The 24,029-nt window shown below is 60.2% G+C and overlaps 1 protein-coding gene and 1 non-coding gene across 3 annotated transcripts in view; both read left to right on the top strand.

The window, feature by feature from the left end:
* The window catches only part of KCTD1 (potassium channel tetramerization domain containing 1), a 42,334-nt gene that overhangs the window by 3,482 nt on the left and 14,823 nt on the right, over nt 1–24,029 (top strand). For both annotated transcript variants that reach the window (XM_045574394.1, XM_036418572.2), the window contains exon 2: nt 22,182–22,360. In XM_045574394.1, coding sequence (XP_045430350.1) covers nt 22,197–22,360 — 164 coding nt within the window. In that variant the 5' untranslated portion in view covers nt 22,182–22,196. The remainder of the gene's footprint in view (nt 1–22,181; nt 22,361–24,029) is intronic.
* LOC118708577 lies at nt 9,187–9,324 on the top strand. Its single transcript, XR_004984643.1, has one exon. It is a non-coding gene; the product is annotated as a small Cajal body-specific RNA 14 (non-coding RNA).

Here is a 24,029-nt window from a genome sequence, read left to right as displayed (position 1 = left end):
CCCCCCTGCCGGAGCGAGGGCATCTGGGCCCTGTGTGCGCCCGTCCGCCCCTGCGCCGCGCGGGGCAGGCCCTCCAGGAACCTGTCAGGTACCTCTGTGCTTTCTCCAAAGTGGAAATTCCAGTTCTGGACACACTGACCCTTTCAAACATTTACCAGCGAATCAGCGAGCTCGAGGCCAGCCGAGAGCGAGGCTGTGGACGGGAATCTAACCGAGCGGCAGGCCTGTGTGTCTTCCTCTCTGCGCTCCCAGCGTGCGGGCGCATTCTGACCGCCCGAGGCGGGCTGGGGGCAGCGTGGGGAGCCGCTCTCCCTGCCCAGGGCCGTCCGGATATTTATAACCCGCTCACGGGCCGTACAGAGTTACCAGCTCAGGAACCGGCCTGCTATATTTGGTCAAACATTTAACAAACCCCCCCTCGGGCCTCGGCAGGGCGAGGCCCGAGGACTTCTCGGGCCTTATATGGCCCACGGGCCCGTGTTCCCTACCCCTGCTTGAAGGAGGAGAATTTTTTTTCTCTTTGGAGAATTTGGGTTTGCTTTTTCTTTGAAAGCAGGCATAAACGTTCACATTTCTTCTCCTGAAGTAAAAGCCCTTAAAATGTTAAAATGTCCCGGTTCAGAATAGCCCCTGGTTAAGAATGAGAAGCGCACGGGTGTTTATGGAAGTGTGCATCTGCTCGGAATAATGAAGGAACAGTCCGTCTCCACACATCTGTCTGCTGGCTTCTCGACACCAGTGTCCTCACAGAATCATGGCCTAAGACATGGCCCCCCGCACAGCCCTCCAGTGATGAGCTGGCTCTCTTTTGTTTTAAGGAGTGCAGTCTCTGTCACAGCCTTGTATTTTAACTGAGGGAAACACATCCTCTCTGTAAACCTGAAGACTAATCCTTTGCTTTTTCCTGGGCTGTCCGTTAACTCCCAAGTTCAGTATGCACGTGAGCGCCCATCTGTTGGTTACCTCGTTCCCTGGGCTCTCCACCTAAGTCCCCGGTGGTTAAAAGCAGGACAGAAAGTTGTTCTCTCTGCGCATAGCTAACAGCCAGCGTCTCGCTCACGGTAGAGTGAGTTTTTAGAAGTCGGCGGTGAGAGATGCTCGGGCAGCCTGCAGTGAGCACTGTGGAGCTCCCAGTCTTCCAAGCCTAGAACACATGTTCCCGTGAAAAGCTGCGATTACACTTTCCCTGCGTCTACTTGTTAAGTCACGGGAGCGGCTGAGGTCCCGGCATCGCCTGGGATGGATGCCTGGCACAGGGCACAGCTCCAGGCGGCCACCTCCTCAGCTGGCCGTGAGCCCCGGGGAATGCCAGGTGCCTGTCTGTCCAGTCCTCGGCACGTAATGACCAACACGGCTGCTAACCTCACTCCTGCCGGGACCCCCGTGCCGCGTCCCCGGAGTCCACGGTGCCCATGCTGCTCTGAGCTCCTCGCTGACACCGCCACACCCGTGCTTTTGTTCCCTTCCCGCACTGTGAGCCTCTCAAAGAGCGAGGAGCCTGCTCCTTGTCAGGGCCTGGGACCCTTGTTCCTGCCAAGGGCGGTGTGGATAGATCATTCGAGGGCCGTCCAGAATGCCATCCGCTTAAAACTGGCCTGACCGGTTTGGCCGGACATTTAGTGGGCTCCCCCTGATGTCGGCAGGGGGGGCCAGAGAGTGTGAGGGGCCTTAGGGGGCCCGAGGGCCGGACGCTCCCCACCCCTATATCTGAGTGCGTCGGCTCTTCTTCTCGAGGGCATGTTAGTGAGTGAGCGGCCTGTATGGGACTGGCTGAACAGTGAGTGTGCCTGAGGATTATTAGCAAAGATGACGGAGTTTGTGATTTTCACTCACGTGAAGTGTCTGGGTTTTGTTTTTCATTTTGGGGGTGGATGTGATGGTTGCTCTAACTCCGTGGTCGGCAAACTGCGGCTCGAGAGCCACATGCGGCTCTTTGGCCCCTTGAGGGTGGCTCCTCCACAAAACACCACGGCCTGGGCGAGTCTGTTGTGAAGCAGTGGCGTTAGAAGGAGTCTAAGTGTAAAAAATGTGGCTCTCCAAAGACATGCCCATCGCTGTCCCGCTGGCATTTGGCTCTGTTGGCGAATGGGTTTGCCGACAGCGGCCCTAACTGATTCACTCGTTAACTCTTCCTCCTGTGCCACGCCGCGGGCAGGCCTAGTTCCCTTCCCCCCTCGGGCGCTGTCACCTGAGCTGGCCCATTGGGGGCAGCTGCGCAGCTCCCGGTGGCGGCCACGTGGTCCGGCTCGCACGGTGCCTTCCCAGGGTGCAGTGGCCTGTTCTGCGCCCTCCCGGCTGGTCCCCGCGTCCCACGGCGCTGTGCCTGCCCGGGTTCCCACGGCCGTCTGGACCACGCCACGCGCACAGACGCGGAACGCTCCTCGGAGCTCCGGTTTTAAATACCGCCGTGCTGTCGCCGAGTGTGGGCGTGGGCTCCCGGGATGCGCGTGGAGGCGTTGCCCAGCTTGTGACCCGCCGCTCGTCAGTCGCACTCACTTGACCCTACCCCAGATTATTGCCAGAAATGCTTCTGAGGCCTTCCGATCGGGGAGTCTGTTGGTGGAAAGATCCCGGAGTCGGCGGGGCACGCTGCTGCTCCTGTTTCAGTGTCCTCCCAGGGGCCGGAGCTGGAAACGGGCGGCCTCCCGTGGGGTGGGGTGGGCATCCCTCCTGACCGCCCCCTGGAGGCCAGTCTCACTCGGTCCCGGTGCTGCGGGCTGGGAGGGAAAAGGAGCACTCCATCCTTTCATGGATAGTTTTGTTTTGCATTTGAAGAGTAGGCAGGGGCGTGGGGTATCATCTTTCCACTTAAAGATGATACGGCTGGGCTGGTGTGGCTCAGTGGTTGAGCAACAACCTGCCAATGGGGAGGTCACGGTTTGATTCCCGGTACCTGGGTTTCAGACTCGATCCCCAATAGGGGGTGTGCAGGAGGGCCAATCAGTGATTCTCTCTCATCATTGATGTTTCTCTCTCCCTTCCGCTCTGAAATCAATAAAAATGTATTTTAAACACACATATGTGTGTGTATATACTTTTTAAAAAGATGGATATAGACTTTTATAAATGTGAAGGAGTAGTGTGTTTAACTAAGCTGGTGTAAGAACTTTTTTTACAATGATTATCTGGAGCTTATTAAGATAACTGCTCTGTTTAAAATGGATATTTTCCTGATTTTTTTATCGATGAAAATACATTTTTATTGATCTTTTTAGAGAGAGAAAGGGAGAGGGACAACAAGAGAAACACATCACTGATCAGGAGGGGGCAGCGCCCCAGGGATCAAGCCTGCAACCCAGGCACCTGCCCTGCCCGGGAATCGAACCAGCGACCTCTTGGTTCCCAGGTCAACACTCAACCACGGAGCCACACCAGCCAGCCCTGATTTTTGAACTGTTAGTTTGTGGCTGCACTTCTTTTTCTGCTGCGGGAGATGTTTGCTCTGCTTTAGGAAAGTTCACATCGGTGGAGAAACTGAATTCATTAACATTAAGGACGTAACTTCTTTCCTACTAGCCTGGCTCTCATACCGGGGATCCCCGTAAATTCTCTGTTCCCCACTGGGCAAGTGGTTTCATTGGCAAGGTTTTGGCCTCATTAAATATCAAAACTAGATAAAAATAAAGAAAGTTAAAAGGTAATGCTTTACGGCGGACATTTCCGGGGACATCTGTACCTTCACTCGTGCACATTGCGGTCTGTACTCAGGTGTGTTATTTTAAATGGATATGAACCCACATCTGGGTCAGCTCACTACCGGTTCAGTCCCATCCAAGAAATAAGAGAAGTATTTGCTGCTGAGGAGAACGGAAATGCGTTTACCTGAACCCTGAGTCCTATGTCGCCCTTCCTGCCTCGTCCTGGGAACCGACCTGCCGCCCGCACAGCCTCCTCCCGCAGGACGGCTGGCCGGGTGAGGATGGTGAGGATGGTGAGGATGGCGGGTGAGGATGGCGGGTGAGGATGGTGAGGATGGTGAGGATGGTGAGGATGGCGGGTGAGGATGGGGAGGATGGCGGGTGAGGATGGCGGGTGAGGATGGTGAGGATGGCCGGGTGAGGATGGTGAGGATGGCGGGTGAGGACTGGCCGGGTGAGGATGGCGGGTGAGGATGGTGAGGATGGCCGGGTGAGGATGGTGAGGATGGCCGGGTGAGGATGGTGAGGATGGTGAGGATGGTGAGGAGGGGGAGGAGGGCCGGGTGAGGATGGTGAGGATGGTGAGGATGGCGGGTGAGGATGGTGAGGATGGCGGGTGAGGATGGTGAGGATGGCCGGGTGAGGATGGTGAGGATGGCGGGTGAGGATGGTGAGGATGGTGAGGATGGTGAGGATGGCCGGGTGAGGATGGTGAGGATGGTGAGGATGGCCGGGTGAGGATGGTGAGGATGGTGAGGATGGCCGGGTGAGGATGGTGAGGATGGTGAGGATGGCCGGGTGAGGATGGTGAGGATGGTGAGGATGGCCGGGTGAGGATGGTGAGGATGGCGGGTGAGGACTGGCCGGGTGAGGATGGCCGGGAGAGGATGGTGAGGATGGCAGGTGAGGATGGTGAGGATGGCGGGTGAGGATGGTGAGGATGGTGAGGATGGCCGGGTGAGGATGGTGAGGAGATGAGGATGGCCTGGATGAGGATGGTGAGGGAGGGGTGAGGATGGGCGGGTGAGGATGGTGGGGGGGGGCCGGTGAGGATGGTGAGGATGGCCTGGTGAGGATGGTGAGGATGGTGAGGATGGCCTGGTGAGGATGGTGAGGATGGCCTGGTGAGGATGGTGAGGATGGCCGGGTGAGGATGGTGAGGATGGCGGGTGAGGATGGTGAGGATGGTGGGTGAGGATGGTGAGGATGGCGGGTGAGGATGGTGAGGATGGCGGGTGAGGATGGTGAGGATGATGAGGATGGCCTGGTGAGGATGGTGAGGAGGATGAGGATGGCCTGGTGAGGATGGTGAGGATGGTGAGGACGGCCGGTGAGGATGGTGAGGATGGCGGGTGAGGATGGTGAGGATGATGAGGATGGCCTGGTGAGGATGGTGAGGATGGTGAGGATGGCGGGTGAGGATGGTGAGGATGGCGGGTGAGGACTGGCCGGGTGAGGACTGTCTGGGTGAGGACGGAGGCGGGCGTGTGCTCGCGGAAAGGCGGACAGGTCTAAGAGAGAATCAGGTAGCGCTTGTGGGAAAAAGGAAAGGAATTCAGGAAGAATGCTGACTGTGACAGAGATGGATGTTGCTTGTGAGTAATTCACGTGCCAATTAGAATGTCAAGACCAGTTGGGCAGATTGTCAACACCGATTCCTGCGGGTTCAGTGTTCGCTCCTCGTCTCCTGTCCGGTGACTCAGGGCCGCCGCCTCCCCCGTTTCAGCCACACCCTCCCTCTCAGCCCGCAGCCGGGACCGTGGAGATAAGCGGATCCCTGCGGCCGTTCTGAGGTCACCGTCTCACCTTCTCGCCCTTCTGCGGCGATGGGGCAGGTAGAGGGTCATCCTTACTAATAGCCTCTAACTCTGAGCTGGAGGGTCAGATCCGTGGTCCGCAAACCACGGCTCTCGAGCCACACGCGGCTCCTGGGCCCCTTGACTGTGGCTCTTCCACAAAACACCACGGCCTGGGCGAGTCCGTTTTGAAGAAGCGGCGTTAGAAGAAGTTTAAGTTTAGCAAACGTGGCTCTCGGAAGACATGTCCATCGTTGTCCTGTTGGTGTCTGGCTCTGTGGACTGATGGGTTTGCCGACCGCCGGGTTAGATAACCTTGTGCCGCGGCCTCCGCGGCCTTCCGGAGCTTATCGATGGTGTGGAATCCCGCCGGTCTGTCCCCCGATCCAGCCCAACAAGATTCCCAGGAGATTGTGGGCACAGAGCCTCCGGACGAGCAGCGGCCTCGGTCACCAGCCCTCAGGGAGATCCGGCGGCTCCTTCCTCTTCACGGAGGAGGCGGCCCAGGTGAGCAGGTGCGGCTCACCCGCAGGCCTGGCACCCGGCAGGCCGCCACACCAGGCCATCTGCTCCGGAATCCAGGGTCTGTGGATCCCAGGGACCTTGTCACCTGCTCCATGGAAGCATGCCGCCGGGAAAAGGGGACACCACAGACCCCTCCCTGCCTTCCCTGCGTTCCTAGTGCCTCGTGAGGAAGAGGAAGCTGGTTAAGACACAGGGAAGGCCCAGCCGGTGTGGGCTGGGGGTTGAGGGTCCATCTGGGAACCAGGAGGTCAGCGTTGGGTTCTCGGTCAGGGCACAGGCCCAGGTGGTGGGCTTGATCCCCAGTGTGGGGCGTGCAGGAGGCAGCCGGTCCGTGATTCTCTCCTGTCATGGGTGTTTCCATCTCTAACTATATTTAATCTTAAAAAATAGCCCACACAGAATAAAATTAAAAAGCAGAGAACAGAATAGAATAGAACTGACCCTTGAACAATGCAGGGGTTATGGGCACCTCCCTCCCCCCTCATATCCCCTCCACAATAAAAAAATCGTGAGTGACTTTCGACTCTCCAGAAAACTTAGCTGCCAATGGCCAGCTGTTGACTGGAAGCCTTGCTGATGACATAGGCCGTCGATGAACACATTTTGTGTGTTACATACAATGCAGCGAGCCAGAGAAAAGAACGTGTGAGTAAGGACGTCCCAGAGGAGTCTTTTTAAGGTCTTTTGGAAACAGCCCTCACGGAAGTGGGCTGTTGGAGGGCCCAGGGTTTCTGCTGTCGGACCCGTTCCGTCCGGCCGTGTGGGTCCGGGCCTGGCTGGGCCTGGGACTGGAACGGCCGCTCTGAGAAGCCGGTCTCATCGCCGTCCAGACCTGGGCCCCGAGGGCCTGGCCCAGCGGCCTCAGGTGGAGGTAGAGGCCAGGCCAGGGCCTGCGGTCCTCCGAGTCTCATGAGCTGCGATTTGAAAAAAGTGTGTAAAATCTTTTCTATCACATCATTGTCTTAGCACAGAATGGGTTTTGTGTGTGTGTGTGTGTGTGTGTGTGTGTGTATTATTATTTTTAACTTCTTTATTGATTAAGGTATTATATATGAGTCCTATTCCCCCATTACCCCCCACCTCCCACTCATGGCCCGCCCCCGTGGTCTGTGTCCACTGGCCAGGCTCATCTGCATGCACACAAGTCCTTTGGTTGATCTCTCCCCCTTACCCCCGCCCTCCCCTACCGTCCCTTAGGTTTGACAGTCTGAGTGATGTTTCTCTGTCTCTGGATCTGTCTTTGTTCATCAGTTTATGTTGTTCATTATATTCCACCGTGAGTTGACTACATGGAGGTGCTGTGTGGGGAGAGGCCCCCCCCCACACACACACACACACACACAGTGACCGTCTCCCGGAGGCCCCCCGGCTGCTCGGCCGCCCTGCCCAGCACCTGTCCTCCTGGCGCCCCTGGCCCTGGGGAGGGACGTGGCGGGCCGGGAGGGAGCACCAGTGACACAGGAGCCAAAGGGACCCAGGGCGGGCGGCGGGAAGGAGGGCCGGGGTGGGCAGCTGAGGCTCCGCAGCCTCGGGGGACGGGGGCGGGGGGAGCAGAGCCCCTGTGAGCCCTCTCCCAAGGCCTTGGGGCCAGCAGGTGGCTCAGCCTGTCAGCAGGTGGGACGCGGGCACCCTCCCCCCGTGGTCAGTAAAAGCCCACGGCGAGGGCTTTTCACAAACAGCGTCTGTCGGTTAAATGTTATGGACGGGGAGAGGGATTCTAACAGTTTACAGCCGACCCTCCGTTTCCTCTCTGACGCTAGGACAGGGGGTCCCCAAGTTCACAGCGTTGTTATAAACAGGCAAAGAATGGGAATAGGTAAAGACATAGTGGGAAGACTAAAATGATGAGGATCAAAAGGCAAATAATGAAAACTGGAGTTTAGAGGAAAATGCATATTAAATTCTAAGCCCCTTCTTGGGGCCAGTGTGCCATTCACTAAATATAAAATAAAATTGTGTCCTCAAGCTCTTACTCGCTCCTCGGCATTATCGTGAGGAGGATCATTTATTCTCCATATAAAACGTTGAAAGGGCTAATTTTGAGCTAACGAGTAGATTTCAAACAGAAAAGATTGAAATGACATAAGCGTTAATGTCTTCAGTGTTCAATAAAAGTACCCATGTCATTAAAAGATATACAATGTGATTTTTTTTTCCTGATTATCAACAATGGAATTTGTCTCTCTAGTTATCATTTTCATTAGAATTATACCAGTAAATCCCCAAATTTCTAAGTTTCTCTGAATAAGCAAATATCTTAATAATAGGGAATATAAACTAGGATCTTTTAAGCGTTGATCATTAAAAGCAATACATATGAGCAGATTATAAATGACAGGGATTCCTTTCTTTTTAAAAAAAAACAAAAAACGTTTTATTGGTTTTTTTACAGAGAGGAAGAGGGAGAGATAGAGAGTTAGAAACATCGATGAGAGAGAAACATCCATCAGCTGCCTCCTACACACTCCCCACCGGGGATGCGCCCGCAACCAAGGTACATGCCCTTCACCGGAATCGAACCCGGGACCTTTCAGTCCCCAGGCCGACGCTCTATCCACTGAGCCACACTGGTCAGAGCAGGGATTTGTTTTTTCAATAAATGGTGTTTAAAGCATGCTGTGGCCACTTGACAGCCGGAGAAGATCTTACCCAGATGCAGTAAAGGGCGTGGGACTTTCCGGCAATGCCTTGCCTCAGACAGAGGTGCTCTGTTAGGGGCTGACGCGAGAGAGATTGTGCCGTTCTGGTCACTCTCTCTGCTCAGCAGAGAGATCATCGGGTCCTGCACATTGAGTCTCCCCCGTCCAGAGCTGAGGCCAGCCGGTGGTGTGTGCGTTGTGAAGTGTGACCGAAGTCAGGTGACTGGCCTTCCACCTGCTGCGTGGACTTGGGCTACCCGTGTAGTCTCATCCTGAAGCACGCCCCCCCTGGCGTGCCGGCGGCTGGCACGTGCTGATGGGGAGGGGAGAGACGCACCCCCTCTTGCCTTTCTGTAGTTCTCACCGGCTGGGCTGGTAATAAAGTAATAAGACTAGCACAAGGCCAAAACTGGGTTGGCTGAGTGGATAGAGCGTCGGCCTGCGGACTGAAGTCCCGGGTTCGGTTCCGGTCAAGGGCATGTACCTTGGTGGCGGGCACATCCCCAGTGGGGGGTGTGCAAGAGGCTGCTGGTTGATGTTTCTTTCTCATCGACGTTTCTAACTCTCTGTCCCTCTCCCTTTCTCTCTGTAAAAAAAATCAATAAAATATATTTTTTTAAAAAGGAAAAAAAGTGCAACCATAGGTAGTCACACACATCAAAACATGGTTCCTGCCAACAGAGTCTGTATAGTTATCAGATTTTCTGTGCGATGGCTCCATACATGTTTGTAAAAACACACACACACACACACACACACACACACACAAAAAAAAAAAAACACAAAACTAGCACCAGCCGGGGATTAACAGGAGGAAAACCAGCTTAACTGTGTGCACACGAGAGAATGGCCGTGTAGGATGCTCAGACCATAGGACATGCGGCTCGGAAAAATGGGAGGAATCAGCCGCTCTGAAAACCTAGCAGCCAGGTAAGCGGTGGGCGGGAGACGTGGGCAGGACGGAGAGAGTGGGAAGGGACCAGGGCCAGGCCTCTGGGTGCCCTCGGAGAGGCGTGTACGCGGAGGGGTCAGTTAGCAAAGAGGCCGTCAGCTCTGACTGCAGGCTGGCTGGGCCGGGCAGGTGCCCTCCGCACAGGAATTCAAAGGAAGCAGCGTGCCATGGGGGATATCGGGGTGCCTGCTGGGGGCCCCCACACTGTGTGTCACACGCTCCTGTACGTCCTGCGTGTGCACAGCCCGTCTAGTCCCCGGACGGTCCTGCCGGCTGGAGAGAGGGAGGCGCCTGCCCCGGAGGCACCGCTAGGAACAACGGCGAACCCAGGACGGCCCCAGGTCTCTCCGGTGTCCACTCCCCCAGCAGTGTTATTGGAGGCCTACTGTGTGCTGTCCCTGACGGCCCAGCCTGGAGCACAGCGACGTCCTCATTTCTCACGGACAGACACGCGCTAACCAGAGTGCCCTCAAAGCAGACAAGTGCCCGGCGGGCCTGGCTCGGGCTCGCATCGACCTGTGAACCCAGAGTCAGGGTTCAGTGCCCGGTCAGGGCACAGGCCCGGGCTGCGGGCTTGATCCCCAGCGTGGAGCGTGCAGGAGGCAGCCGATCCATGATTCTCTCCCATCATGGATGTTTCTATCCCCCTCTCCCTCTCCCTTCCTCTCTGAAGTCGGTAAAAATACATTTAAAAAAATACTACTTGTAAGACTTAAACAGATTAGGGAATAAAGCACAAGCAGGAAAAATGTATTTACTGGCTATTGTTTTCGGTGGTGAATATATCAGAAGCTTGTGGACGCACACGTGTACCCGGTAATGCATGTTATCTTTTCTCGGCGGTGAAGGTGACGCTTGCAGAGTTGAAGTTGCTGGGTGCAGTCATCCTCAGTGTCCGTGGGGGGTTGGTTCTGGACACGCCCTCCCACGGGCACCAACGCCTGTGTGTGTGTGTGTGTGTGTGTGTGCGCGCGCGGCGTGTGTCCACACAGGCAGTCGCCCTCCACGTCCGCAGACGCCCACCGTGGGCTGGAAAGAACGTTTTCCATCCACAGCTGGTGGGACGTGGGGATTGGAGCCCACGGTCAGAGCCGTGTACGGCGCAGCGTACCTCAGGCCGGGACCTCCCGAGCTCAGAACCTCGGGGAGACGAGGAATTGGGAAAGGAGAGAGGCTGGTGGGGCGGCTAGAAGGGGCCCATGGGGGGTGGTGAAGGGAAGGGCGTGATACCTTCAACAATAAAATTTTAAAAATTTTTAAATAAGCAAGAATGGCCGTATGAGCAATATGCACGGAGTGGCCAGATTATGATGAACTCTGAACCCATAATAATCTGGCCACTCAGTGTGTGTGTGTGTGTGTGTGTGTGTGTGTGTGTGTGTTTTAGAAGCCCGGTCCATGATTTTGTGCATGGGTGGGGTCCAGCCAGCCTGGCCTGGGAGAAGGGACGTGGGTTGGCCGGCCTGCCTGCTGGTTGAACTCCTGGTTGAGGGAGACAATTTGCATATTAGCCTTTTATTATATAGAATAGACACCGAGTGGCCAGATGATTATGCGTTCAGAGATCATAATAATCTGGCAATCAGTGTATGTATAAACTGGTATGTTGTAAATAGCCCTTTAAAATAACCTTTACATTGTTTTAAGATAGCAATGATCATTTATAAAGTCTTTAAAACCATCATTAGCCGAGACCGGTTTGGCTCAATGGATAGAGTGTCAGCCTGCCGACTAGAAGGTCCCAGGTTCGATTCCGGTCAAGGCCATGTACAGTACCTTGGTTGCAGGCACATCCCCAGTAGGGGGTGTGCAAGAGGCAGCTGGTCGATGCTTCTTTCTCATTGACGTTTCTAGCTCTCTATCCCTCTCCCTTCCTCTCTGTAAAAAATCAATAAAATATATATTTTTAAAAGCCATCATTAAAAATAATAGCTTACTTTTATTCTCAGTTCTATTTCGGGCGCTAGGCATATGCTTTTTGTAACTTTCTACCTTGTTACCTGAATTACCAGTTTCTCACAATAATCGTGAGAGGCATTCTCAAGGTCGTCTGACAGATGGGGAAACTGAGGCACGGAGCAGCAGGCCTCATTCTGCCCATGCAGGCCCCGCTGGCGTGTTCGTCGTGTGTCTCCAAACAGGATTTGTGAAGAGGAGCCGTAGTTCGTAAGATGATCCCATAAGACATTTCCCTTCGCTTAGAAACGGTCCTTCCGTGGCAGAGGGAGCGCCCGCCGGCTGTCCGTGCCGTCTCTCCGTGTCCGTGTGTCAGCGCGGCGGTGCCGCTGAGCGGCGCTTGTGCATCGCGTCCCGTCAGAGGGCGGTGGATCAGGGCCTTACATGGAGGTCTGTCTGTGCCGAGGGGGGTCTGTGCGGACGGGGGTGGGAGAGGGAGCCGGGAGCACCCACCTGGCTCCCCTGGGAATCCAGCCTGAAGCTGCCCGGCCGGCGTTGGGGGTGCTGCGAGGTGCCAGGCTGCGCCGGCCCCTGGGGTCCAGGGAGTGGGTCTCAGGCCCCCCCGGGCCCCCTCGGCCGGTCTCCAGGGCAATTCTGAGCGCGTGTCATCACCAGACCCCTCCTCCGTTCTGGACTGGGCTTGCCTCTGGTGCTGGCCAGCCTTCCCCCACCGGCCGGGCCACCCCCCGGAGCTGAGGGGGAGGGCGGGGGTCAGAGTCACCGGAGGGCCGAGGGCCGCCTTGTCCTTCCTTTAAGCCTCAGCGACAGCCCCCGCCTCCGCCTGCCTGCCCCGTGCCGGTCTCTCTGTGCGGGGCGGCCGCTTCTCCCATCCGCACACCGCCCGGCCTGGCTCCGATTTTCCCGGAGCGGACACCGTGCCTGTTAGCCCCCGGATGGTGCGTGTTTTTCTTTCTGACGGCGGGACGGGTGGGTGACCAGTCCAAGGGCCGTGGCGGGGATTGCCCTGAGCAGGGGTGGGGCACGTGAGGCCCCCAGGTCACTCGGTCTGGCCCTGCCCAGGCCCAGGGGGCGTTAGTGAGCTGTGGGGCGGTAGGCCAGGCTGATGGTTAAGCGGGTGACGGTGTCCAGGCCGTGGCGATGTTATAACCCTCCCGTGGCCCCTGGCAGGGAGAAGGCCCGCCCTGCCCGAGGGGGGCGGGGTGAGCGCACGGCTGGAGGGACCTCAGAGCCGCAGTCACTGGGCTCCCAGCCGGGCCCGCCCCAGCCTTGACTCACTCCCGGGAGCTGCAGTCCGAGCAGAGTTCACCGAGTCCTGGGGGTGGGGGAACGGGTGCGTGACCACTGCCTCCGTGCTGATGCATCTGCGGCTCCCTGGTGCCCGCACCTCCGCCCGCAGCTGGACCGTTGGTGAGCGCCCTCTACAGTGAGCCCCAGTCCTGACCGCTCCATCGGGGTCAGGGTCTGCCTGGTTCTCTGGAAATAGATGTTATTGATGTCAGAGAGGAAGGGAGAGGGAGAGACACGTCCGTGATGAGAGAACACGGACCGGCTGCCTCCTGCAGGCGCCACCCTGGGGCAGGAGCCCGCAGCCCGGCCTGTCCCGGACGGGATTGAGCCGGCACCTCCTGGTCGCTAGGTGGATGCCCACCCTGAGCCCCCGCCGGGCTGCGGTCCCGTGTTTAGGCTCAATCCCCTGGCCGCGGCAGGGTTGGGCTGTAAAAGTGGGGGTTGGGGGTGACAGGAGGAGCAAAGCGGAGAAGAGAGGAAGAGAGTGAGGGAGGAGAAAGAGGAGAGAGAGAGAGAGAAAGACGAGAGTGAGAGAGAGAGCAGTGAGCGAGAGAGAGAGAAGCGAGCAAAGAGAGAGAGAGAGGCAAGAGAGAGACGAGAGAGAGCGAGAGAGCGAGAGAGAAGAAGAGAGATGAGGAGAAAGAGAGTGGAGCGAAGAGAGAGAGAGAGAGACGAGAAGAAGAGAGAGAGAGAGAAGAGAGAGGAGAGAGTAGAGCGAGAGGAAGAGATGAGAGCAGAGCGAGAGCAGAGCGAGACTATCGAGTCGTGAATAGCGAGCGAGAGCATGAGTATAGAGATAGCTACAGATGAGCTCTCGCATCTACGACTCTCTCATATACGAGATCTCCATAGATAGAGACGAACGGAGATCTCTACCTTCTATCTCTCTTTTCTCCTCTCTCTCTCTCTCCTCTCTCTCTCTCTCTTCTCTCCTCTCTCTCTCTCCTCTCTCCTCTCTCTCCTCTCTCTCTCCTCTCTCTCCTCTCTCTCCTCTCTCTCTCTCTCCCCCTCACCTGTGCTCGCAGGCCGCCCCTCCCACCTGGTCTGAGGCAGGAGGTTCCGTCGGTCGGTGACTGAGCTCCCGTCAGTCCGCGCCCCGAGGCGGGTGCCACAGGCTGTGCTCGGCCGCGGGGCCCGGCCACAGGCAGACGCGCGCTCCCGCCATGGGTGCAGCCGGGGCCGGCGGTGCACCCACCTTGGTGACCTGCCAGTCCCGGGGCCGTGTGCTCCAGGTGGGACTGAGGCAGCTGAGACCCAGAAACAGCCCGGCTGAAGGCTCCGGGGCTGCGCATCGGCCTGGCACCAGGAGGTCAGGGTTCGATTCCCGTCAGGGCGCAGCCCGGGGTGCGGGCTGGATCCCAGTGGGGGGCGTGCAGGAGGCCGCTGGTCCATGATTCTCTCCCGTCACTCCCCCTCCCTGAAATAAATAGAAATATACGAAAAACAACAAAAAGAACCAGAATGACCCCAGAGCCAGAAGAGGAGGGTCGCTGACACCTGACAGTTCCCTCCGGGCGCCCCCGGGAGGAAGCCCAGTGGGCAGAGCCTCCGCCCGCGGCTCGCTCTCCACACACACACACACACACACACACACACAGCCCTCCGCCCCGCGGCTCGCTCTCCACACACACACACACACACACACACACACACACACCCCTCCGCCCCGCGGCTCCCTCTCCACACACACACACACACACACACACACCCCTCCGCCCGCGGCTCCCTCTCCACACACACACACACACACACACACACACACCCCTCCACCCCGCGGCTCCCTCTCCACACACACACACACACACACACACACCCCTCCGCCCCGCGGCTCCCTCTCCACACACACACACACACACACACACACCCCGCGGCTCCCTCTCCACACACACACACACACACACACACACACACACCCCTCCGCCCCGCGGCTCCCTCTCCACACACACACACACACACACACACACACACACCCCCGTCTGCCGTGTGCGTGTGGAGACCACCCCGCCCCGCTCGCATGTCGATTCGCTCAGCTCGTCTTTGATAAGATCGCACTGACTCTGCCGATAAGAAACTCCTCAGCTACTGAGAAGCACCCGTTCTTACCATCCGAACAACGTTTTCTATTCTGGAGGGACGTGAGGTGCTCTCAGGCCACGCTGGCATCTGATGAGCTGGCCAAAGCGGGACGGTCCCATTTTTAACCATTTATCCCGCGTCCCACGGCGGTTTAAAAAAGTCTGGATTTCTCAGGTCGCGGGACAAATTGTTAAAAAGTGGGACTGGCCGAAACTGGTGTGGCTCAGTAATAGAGCGTCGGTCTGCAGACTGAAAGGTCCCAGGTTCGATTCCGTGGCTGCGCCCTGTCCGTGGTGGCCCCTGTCCGTGGCCGCGCCCTGTCCGTGGTGGCCCCTGTCCGTGGTGGCCCCTGTCCGTGGCCGCGCCCTGTCCGTGGCGGCCCCTGTCCGTGGCGGCCCCTGTCCGTGGCCGCGCCCTGTCCGTGGCCGCGCCCTGTCCGTGGTGGCCCCTGTCCGTGGTGGCCCCTGTCCGTGGCCGCGCCCTGTCCGTGGCCGCGCCCTGTCCGTGGTGGCCCCTGTCCGTGGTGGCCCCTGTCCGTGGCCGCGCCCTGTCCGTGGCCGCGCCCTGTCTGTGGCCGCGCCCTGTCCGTGGTGGCCCCTGTCCGTGGCCGCGCCCTGTCCGTGGCGGCCCCTGTCCGTGGTGGCCCCTGTCCGTGGCCGCCCCTGTCCGTGGCCGCGCCCTGTCCGTGGCGGCCCCTGTCCGTGGCCGCGCCCTGTCCGTGGTGGCCCCTGTCCGTGGCCGGCCCCTGTCCGTGGCCGCGCCCTGTCCGTGGCCGCGCCCTGTCCGTGGTGGCCCCTGTCCGTGGCCGCGCCCTGTCCGTGGTGGCCCCTGTCCGTGGCCGCGTCCTGTCCGTGGTGGCCCCTGTCCGTGGTGGCCCCTGTCCGTGGCCGCGCCCTGCCCGTGGCCGCGCCCTGTCCGTGGCCGCGCCCTGTCCGTGGTGGCCCCTGTCCGTGGTGGCCCCTGTCCGTGGCCGGGCCCTGTCCGTGGTGGCCCCTGTCCGTGGTGGCCCCCTGTCCGTGGCCGCGCCCTGTCCGTGGTGGCCCCTGTCCGTGGTGGCCCCTGTCCGTGGTGTGGCCCCTGTCCGTGGCCGCGCCCTGTCCGTGGTGGCCCCTGTCCGTGGCCGCGCCCTGTCCGTGGTGGCCCCTGTCCGTGGCCGCGCCCTGTCCGTGGTGGCCCCTGTCCGTGGCCGCGCCCTGTCCGTGGCCGCGCCCTGTCCGTGGCCGCCCCTGTCCGTGGCCGCGCCCTGTCCGTGGTGGCCCCTGTCCGTGGTGGCCCCTGTCCGTGGCCGCGCCCTGTCCGTGGCCGCGCCCTGTCCGTGGTGGCCCCTGTCTGTGGCCGCGCCCTGTCCGTGGCCGCGCCCTGTCCGTGGCCGCGCCCTGTCCGTGGCCGCGCCCTGTCCGTGGTGGCCCCTGTCCGTGGTGGCCCCTGTCCGTGGCCGCGCCCTGTCCGTGGTGGCCCCTGTCCGTGGCCGCGCCCTGTCCGTGGTGGCCCCTGTCCGTGGTGGCCCCTGTCCGTGGCCGCGCCCTGTCCGTGGTGGCCCCTGTCCGTGGCCGCGCCCTGTCCGTGGTCGCGCCCTGTCCGTGGCCGCGCCCTGTCCGTGGCCGCGCCCTGTCCGTGGCCGCGCCCTGTCCGTGGTGGCCCCTGTCCGTGGCCGCCCCTGTCCGTGGCCGCCCCTGTCCGTGGCCGCCCCTGTCCGTGGTGGCCCCTGTCCGTGGTGGCCCCTGTCCGTGGCCGCGTCCTGTCCGTGGTGGCCCCTGTCCGTGGTGGCCCCTGTCCGTGGCCGCGCCCTGTCCGTGGTGGCCCTGTCCGTGGCCGCGCCCTGTCCGTGGCCGCGCCCTGTCCGTGGTGGCCCTGTCCGTGGCCGCGCCCTGTCCGTGGTGGCCCCTGCCCGTGGCCGCGCCCTGTCCGTGGTGGCCCCTGTCCGTGGTGGCCCCTGCCCGTGGCCGCGCCCTGTCCGTGGTGGCCCCTGTCCGTGGTGGCCCCTGTCCGTGGTGGCCCCTGTCCGTGGCCGCGCCCTGTCCGTGGCCGCCCCTGTCCGTGGCCGCGCCCTGTCCGTGGCACGCTGGCTGATCAGAACCCGCTCTTCCTCGCGGCCGAGAACGCGGGGCCTGTCCGGAGGCTGCGCCGGCTCTTTGGGCGTCGGTGTGTGTTCCCCACTCACCCTTGGGAATGCCGTTCACCTCAGGACGCCCCCCCCCCCCCGGAACTTCCCGTTCCAGCTCCGACCTCCTGACGTGGCACCTTCCTAAGACATTGGACCTCGGTGGTTTTCACTTTTAAAATCACACGGTGTGAGCCATCGGGGCCGAGAAAAGCATCGCGGCCGCCGGGCGCCACGCGGGCCTCTGCGGGCGGGGCGGGCGGGGCGGCGAGATCGCCCGCCGGGGCCAGACCCCTTGGACACGTGGCCTGTGGTCCCCAATCCCCGGGAGCGTGTCTGGGTTCGGAAGCCCCATCGGAGTCCGACCGGGAGCGCGGCGTCTTCCCCTTTAAAAGGAACTGGGTCAGCCCGGGGCTGCCAGCCGGTGAGGCGGAGTGCCCAAATACAGGGATGTCTCCCTTAAAAATACCACGGCCTGGATTCTCAGCGCCAGGAAGAGTGCGTTTCCTGCTGTGCCCGGGGACTCTAACCCAAAACGGTCCCGTTAGCAAAGCCGATCGATACCCAGGGCACTGAGAGCAGAAGCTGATTTAAAACTTTTTTAAAAATATATTTTATTGAGGTTTTTTTGTTTTTGTTTTTTGTTGTTGTTTTTTTACAGAGAGGAAGAGAGAGGGATAGAAAGCTGGAAACATCAATGAGAGAGAAACATCCATCAATTGCCTCTTGCACACCCCATACTGGGGATGTGCCCGCAACCAAGGTACATGCTCTTGACCGGAATCGAACCTGGGACCCTTCAGTCCTCAGGCTGACGCTCTATCCACTGAGCCACACCAGTTTCGGCTTGATTTAAAACTTTTTATTTGGCCCAGCCGGCAGGGCTCAGGGTTGAGCATCAGCTTATGAACCAGGAGGTAATGATTGGGCTCCGGGTCAGGGCACGGCCTGGGTTGTCGGCTCCATCTCCAGTGTGGGGCGTGCAGGAGGCAGCCGATCGGTGATTCTGTCTCATCATGGATGTTTCTCTCTCTCTCCCTTCCTCTCTGAGATCGATGAGAACATATTTTTAAAAATAAAATGACCACTCACTGGTTAGGCTCCTATGTGTGCACACGAGTCCTTTGGTTGATCTCTCCCTTTTATCCCCACCCTCCTTCTGACCAACAGTCTGACCCATGGCTCCTTCTCTCTGGGTCTGTTCTCGGTCATCAGCCTATGTTGTTCACCATTTCCCCCACATGAGTGAGATCATGTCCTACTGCAAATATAAGAATAAAAAACGAGACAAGCAATAACCGTTCTGCTGAAAGGCATATGGATCAGTCTGTAGTGAGTTTCTTTCTCGGCCAACAGTTCTTTTGAGACCCAATTTCATTGTCAAACAGTTCCTTATGTGCACATGTCAGCCATGATATTTCAGTTCTGGACGGTGGGCAAATGGTGGTGATGCAGGTCCGACCCTCTCTGGCTTGCATGAGTGGAGAGGGGTGGGGGATTGGAATGGGGGGTTGAGGCCAAATATGGGATACCTTAATCAATAAAGAAATTTTAAAAAATAATAAAATAAAAATAAAGTGAAATGTTTATTTGCACGGGGCTCTCACCAGCAGGGACTCACTGTGCCTGTCGCTCATTTCCGGGTTCGGCTCTCAGCTCCCTCAGCGCGCAGCGCCCAGCAGCGTCTGCTAAACTGGTGAACCAGAGTGCGCACGCGCTTTTGAGCACACCTACTGTGCGCATTAGAGGGAGCCAGAGTGTTCACAAACCTGTGTCTCTTCGTTTTTGTTTGTTTGTTTGTTTTTTAATGCAAAAAAGTCTAGCCCCGTGGTCGGCAAACTGCGGCTCACGAGCCACATGAGGCTCTTTGGCCCCTGAGAGTGGCTCTTCCACAAAAGACCACGGCCTGGGCGAGTCTGTTTGTAAGAAGTGGCAGTAGAAGTTTAAGGTTAAAAAATGTGGCTCTCCAAAGAGATTTCAGTCGTTGTGCTGTTGGTATTTGGCTCTGTGGACGGATGAGTTTGCCGACCGCTGGCCTAGCCAATGGGTCTGAGACTCTTCGGAGGGTCTTGTTCCCAGGGAGGCGGTTAAGGGCAGCAGCGCTGGCTGGACGCCTGGCCGAGGAGTTTTTATGGCCGCGTCCAAGCAGCCAGCCCGTCCCGTTTACTGTCTGCTCAGAGGCAGAGAGTCCGGTCGTTCACATCTGGGGCCGCAGTTAGAGGAGGAGCTACAGGGCAGGTGGGGGAGGAAAGGGCCCGGGGCAGGGGGTCTCGTCCTAGCCTGGCCCCTGCCTTCTGCCCTGGGGGGCCGGCCAGGGGAGGCCAGTGGGTGGACGGAGGCAGATCGTCCCCCTGGGGAACGCCAGAGCCGCGGCCTCGGGGCGAGTAACCTTAGCCGAGCCCAGCAGCGGCCAGCGGGGCTGTCAGGACATCCATCATCAGGTCATTACGGGCCGGATCCAGCTTCCGCTCTGAGAGGCGATAATGCCTCGCCGGGCGCCGAGGTTTCCGGTTTCCCCGGAGGCCTCTGCGGGCTCCAGGGCCGGCGGCCGGCGAGCAGGTGCGAGGGGCCGGGAGGGGCAGAGGGCAGACCGCCCCGGGCGTGTGCCATCGGGATGCCCGCCCCGTCTGTGTCACCCGGAGACGCCCGTGGGCACTTCCTCTGCGGGGACGAGGGGACGTGCCGTCGCAGGTGCAGGCTTGTCTCTGTCTCCGTTCCACCCTCCGCGGACCGACGGCCGGAAAGGCCTGATGGGGAAGGTGACGGAGCAGCGTGCCCAGCGTGTGCTCGTTGATCGGATTGGGCAAGACGTCTTTCCCTTTTCAAACACCCACTTCAGACTTTCCCAAAGGTAACATGCCCGAGCCCGGGAAGCACAGGAGAAGCGGAGCAGAACCGGCCCTGGCCCCGGAGCGTGTGGCGGGTTTGACCCAGGACGTGTCGTGGCGGCTGCTCAGACTCTGGGAAAGCGGCCTCGGCCTGCGCTTCGACGCTGCTTCACTTTCTTCCTCATCCTCACCCGGGATGTGCCTTCGTTGATGTTTAGAGAGAGGGGGAAGGCGGCGAGCCCTGCCCTCTGAGCCGGCCATGTTGAAGGCCTCTGGGCCTCCCATTTCTTTTAACTCGTGTGCAGTCAGAAAAGGTCTCTCCCTCTCCCCAGGGTCGTTCTGCTGCTCAGAGCCCGTGGGGACCAGAGAGCCGCCACCTGCTGGGAGCCCAGTGCGCACTGAGTGCAGGGGAACACGCGAGGCCTCCCACGGAACACGCGGGCGTTCTGGTGGGGACCCTGCGAAGCGATGGAGTCACGTGGTCGGTCACGTGACGTTTTCCTACAAAACCCTTCGGCTGAGGCCGGCGGGATGGTGTGGGCCCGAGCTGACACTCCCCAGGCGACTGCGTTTCCACGGAGGCCGGTCCCGGACTCCGAGGCTGATTCGTCTGCGCCCTGGAGGGTTATCCTGGCACCCGTGGGCCTCACCATCATCAGCTTAACGAGCAGCCTGCTCTGTGGTCAGACATTCCTCACCCCCCCTCCCCGTGCCCTGGCGGGGCCGGACCGAAGGGCTCCAGGCCTCACACGCCAGAGGGCCAGACTCCCCCACCCGGCTAAAGGGTGGCCAGCTGTCTGCACAGAATCCATCACAGCACTCTGCTCCAGCCAGCCATCTAGCACGGTGCTGCGTGTGTTTGTGTGTGCGTGTATACATGTGTGTACGTGTGTGTACACGTGTGCACATGTGTGTACATGTGTGGGGCACATGTACTTTAAACCAGGTTGGAATTGCGGGAAAGTCGGGATGGTGTGAAATCCCTTTGCTGCCTGATCGGAGGATAGGAATTACATCGAATGGTGCAGGTGCGCCTGTTCCCATTGACCAGCCTTTCTGGAGATCTCCCCGGAACCTGCTCCTTTCCCGGCGAAGGCGGTGACAGTCCAGCCTGACAGAGCCCTGACGGGAGGCGGGGCGCGCTCTGCACAAATGAAGTCATTGAAGCGCACAGTGTGCGCGCGGCGGGCAGGGCCCGGGGGCGGGAGGCGGGCGGGAGGCGGCGTTAGGGGCCGGCTCATTAGCGGCCGCCCCTGCCCGCGGCCCCGGCCTGCCCCGCTGTCCGCGGGGGTGGTGAGGGGCAGGTGTGAGGTGGGGGATCGGCACAGAGGCCCAGGCTCCGGCCGCCGCAGACAGAGTGAAAGTAACCGCCGGAGCCGGGAGCCGGGCGAGGCCGTGGGGAAGAGGAGCGGAGAGAACTCGGGCTGTGTCACGGCGGGGCTCTGTAGGGGATCGGTGGCCCCGTGAGGGAGTAGTGAGGGCTCTCCGGCTTTCACAGCGCGTTTCACATCGCTTCAGTGGGCGTCTGGATTGGAGGTGTTCTCTTTGCGATGATTTCTGGTTCGTTGTCTTCTTAAGTGGACCCCAGGGGAAAGTGAATGATGTGGGGGCAGCTGTTCGGCCCCAGATCAAAGTTAGAGCTGCTGGACTCGCCCCCCTCCCGCCCGTCCGCTCAGCGCCCCCCGTGGGCCACGTGGGAGGATGGAGCGTTCACGTCCTCGCAGAGCACCTGTCCGCCCGGCCGGCCTGGCTCAGTGGTGAGCGTTGACCTGTGAACCGGGAGATCAGGGTCCGATTCCCAGTCAGGGCACAGGCCCGGGTTGCGGGCTCCATCCCCCGTGGGGGGCGGGCAGGAGGCCGCCGATCCATGATTCCCTCTCATCACGGATGTTTCTGTCGCTCTCTCCCTCGCCCTTCCTCTCTGAAATCCACAAACACATTTAAACAATAATAATAATAATAATAACAACATAAAAGATAAGATGGAAGGAAACACCTGTGGGGCTGGGGAGTCAGCACGCACCCAGGGGCAGGGAGTTCAGGGCGTTTGCCAAGCGAGGGCAGAGCGCCCAGGCCTCAGCCCGCGGGGGGCGTGTTGAGTGCCGTTAGCGCTCCGGTCGGAGTGAGTCCCGCCTCCTGCGTGCCAGCGCCAGCCGCCAGGTGCGAGGGCCCGGGCTGGAGCCGGCCGGAGCTCAGGACGGCCGCAGACAGCACGAGTCCAGCTCCCCGGTCCGAGCTGGGCGCCCTCCGTCGGGACAGCTTGCTTTGCTCACACCCGCTCCCACGGCCGCGAGCGCCGATCACAGCTGCCGGAGGCTGCGGACCAGGCCTGCGCCTCTCTCGGTCCCGTCGCCGGCGTGTCCTCTCCACGCGCGCGCCCTCTGGCGCAGAACGCCCGTCTGACTTGCTTCTCTCTCCCTAGGACAGCCGGCCCAGTATGTCCAGACCCCTGATCACCAGATCGCCCGCGTCTCCGCTCAACAGCCAAGGCATCCCGACGCCCGCCCAGCTCACCAAGTCCAACGCGCCCGTGCACATCGACGTGGGCGGCCACATGTACACCAGCAGCCTGGCCACGCTCACCAAGTACCCCGAGTCCAGGTAACGCGCCGCGACCTAACCTCTCGCCGGCCGGCGTGGCCGCGTGGCTGGGGGAGGCCAGAGCGCGTGGGCGGCCTCGAGGCCCTGCAGGGCCCGTGAGGAGGTCACGGGGAGGGAGGGCTGTGCTGTCGCACTCGGCAGAGATCTCGTTACTTAGTGCAGGGCCAAGAGGACAGTGATTTCCCCCCGGACTGGCCTTCTGGCCTTTTCTATTCAAACTCCCAGCTGGCCGGCCGGTGTGGCCCAGTGGTTGAGCATCAACCTAGGAACCGGGAGGTCACGGTTCGACTCCCAGTCAGGGTGCACGCCTGAGCTGTGGGCTCCATCCCAGCGGGGGGCGTGCGGGAGCCAGCCGATCCGTGACTCTCTCTCATCATCGGTGTTTCTGTCACGCTCCTCCTTTCCTCTCTTGTCAGTAAAGTACACATCTGTTTTTAAAATCCCTGCCTCAGACCCAGGGCCGTGGGCGCCGGCTGGCCTGCGGGGAGGGGACACTGTCCCTGCCAGGCTCCGCGGGCACGGCTCGCCGTCCGCCTCCTCGTTGGCCGCGCTCGCTCTTCCTCTCGTGCAGCCTCCCCCCTCCCCGCTCCCCCACCCCCCTCCCCGCCCCCCACCCTGCCGCCTCAGGAGGGAGCGGGAGCCAGGAGCCTGCGGGCCGCCCACCGCGCGGGCCCAGCGGCTGCCGGCGGTGAGCTGGGCGCCCAGGCCCGTCCCCCGCTCCGTCCCACCGCTCCGGGCGTGGCCGCCCCCCCAGACGGCGCTTCTGTTTGAATGGGAAGACACATGCTAAGCAGCTGCCGAGAACGTATGTAAACGGAGTGAAGGTTTACACGCAGAACCAGCCAGGGGTCTTACGGGACACGCCTGAGCTCAGGAGCGCTGTCTGCCCCGGGAGAACCGGCCGTGGGCCCAGAACCGGGAACGGAGTTTAAGCCACCGCTTAGCGGGCGAGGCCCCGAGTGCCCCTAAACCCGAAGCCCCTCGTCCTAAAGCGGGAGCAGCAGCCAGAGGAGAGGGGTCTGTCTGGGGGCCCTGCGGGCGGCCTCCTGGGCGGAGGGAGGACGCCTCCTGGACGGGGGCGGGGGGGGGGGGCCTCCTGGGCGGAGGGAGGACGGGCCCAGCACCCCGAGCCCGCGTCGCCGGCGGCGGGGGAAGGCGGGGGGGGGGGGGGGGAGGAGGGAGCGGGGAGCGGGGAGAGGAGGGTGCTGGGCGGGGGAAGGGGGGGGCGGGGAGAGGAGGGTGCTGGGCGGGGGGAGCGGGGAGCGGTGAGAGGAGGGTGCTGGGCGGGGGAAGGCGGGGGGGGCGGTGAGAGGAGGGTGCTGGGCACACTGGCGTGGCTGGAGTCAGGTGGGAGCAGCCGTGTTACATACGAATAAAACTTCTGTAAACGCTGTCCATTCGGAAGCGGGCGGTGACCACAGGGTTTGCTCTTCCGAGCCGTCCTGTGCGGCTGGAGGAAGCATCTTTTTTATTGTTTGTTTTTTGTTTTGTTTTGGTTTTTTTGTGGTATTTTTAAAAAAATATATTTTATTGATTTTTCACAGAGAGGAAGAGAGAGACAGAGTTAGAAACATCGATGAGAGAGAATCATTGACCAGCTGCCTCTTGCACACCCCCCACCGGGGATGTGCCCGCAACCAAGGTACATGCCCTTGACCGGAATCGAACC

This window comes from Pipistrellus kuhlii, unplaced genomic scaffold (genome assembly GCF_014108245.1).
Source record: "Pipistrellus kuhlii isolate mPipKuh1 unplaced genomic scaffold, mPipKuh1.p scaffold_m20_p_6, whole genome shotgun sequence".
Taxonomy (NCBI): Eukaryota; Metazoa; Chordata; class Mammalia; order Chiroptera; family Vespertilionidae; genus Pipistrellus; species Pipistrellus kuhlii.
The sequence above is the reverse complement of the archived record's forward strand: the minus strand, read 5'-3'. Positions and strand labels throughout refer to the sequence as shown.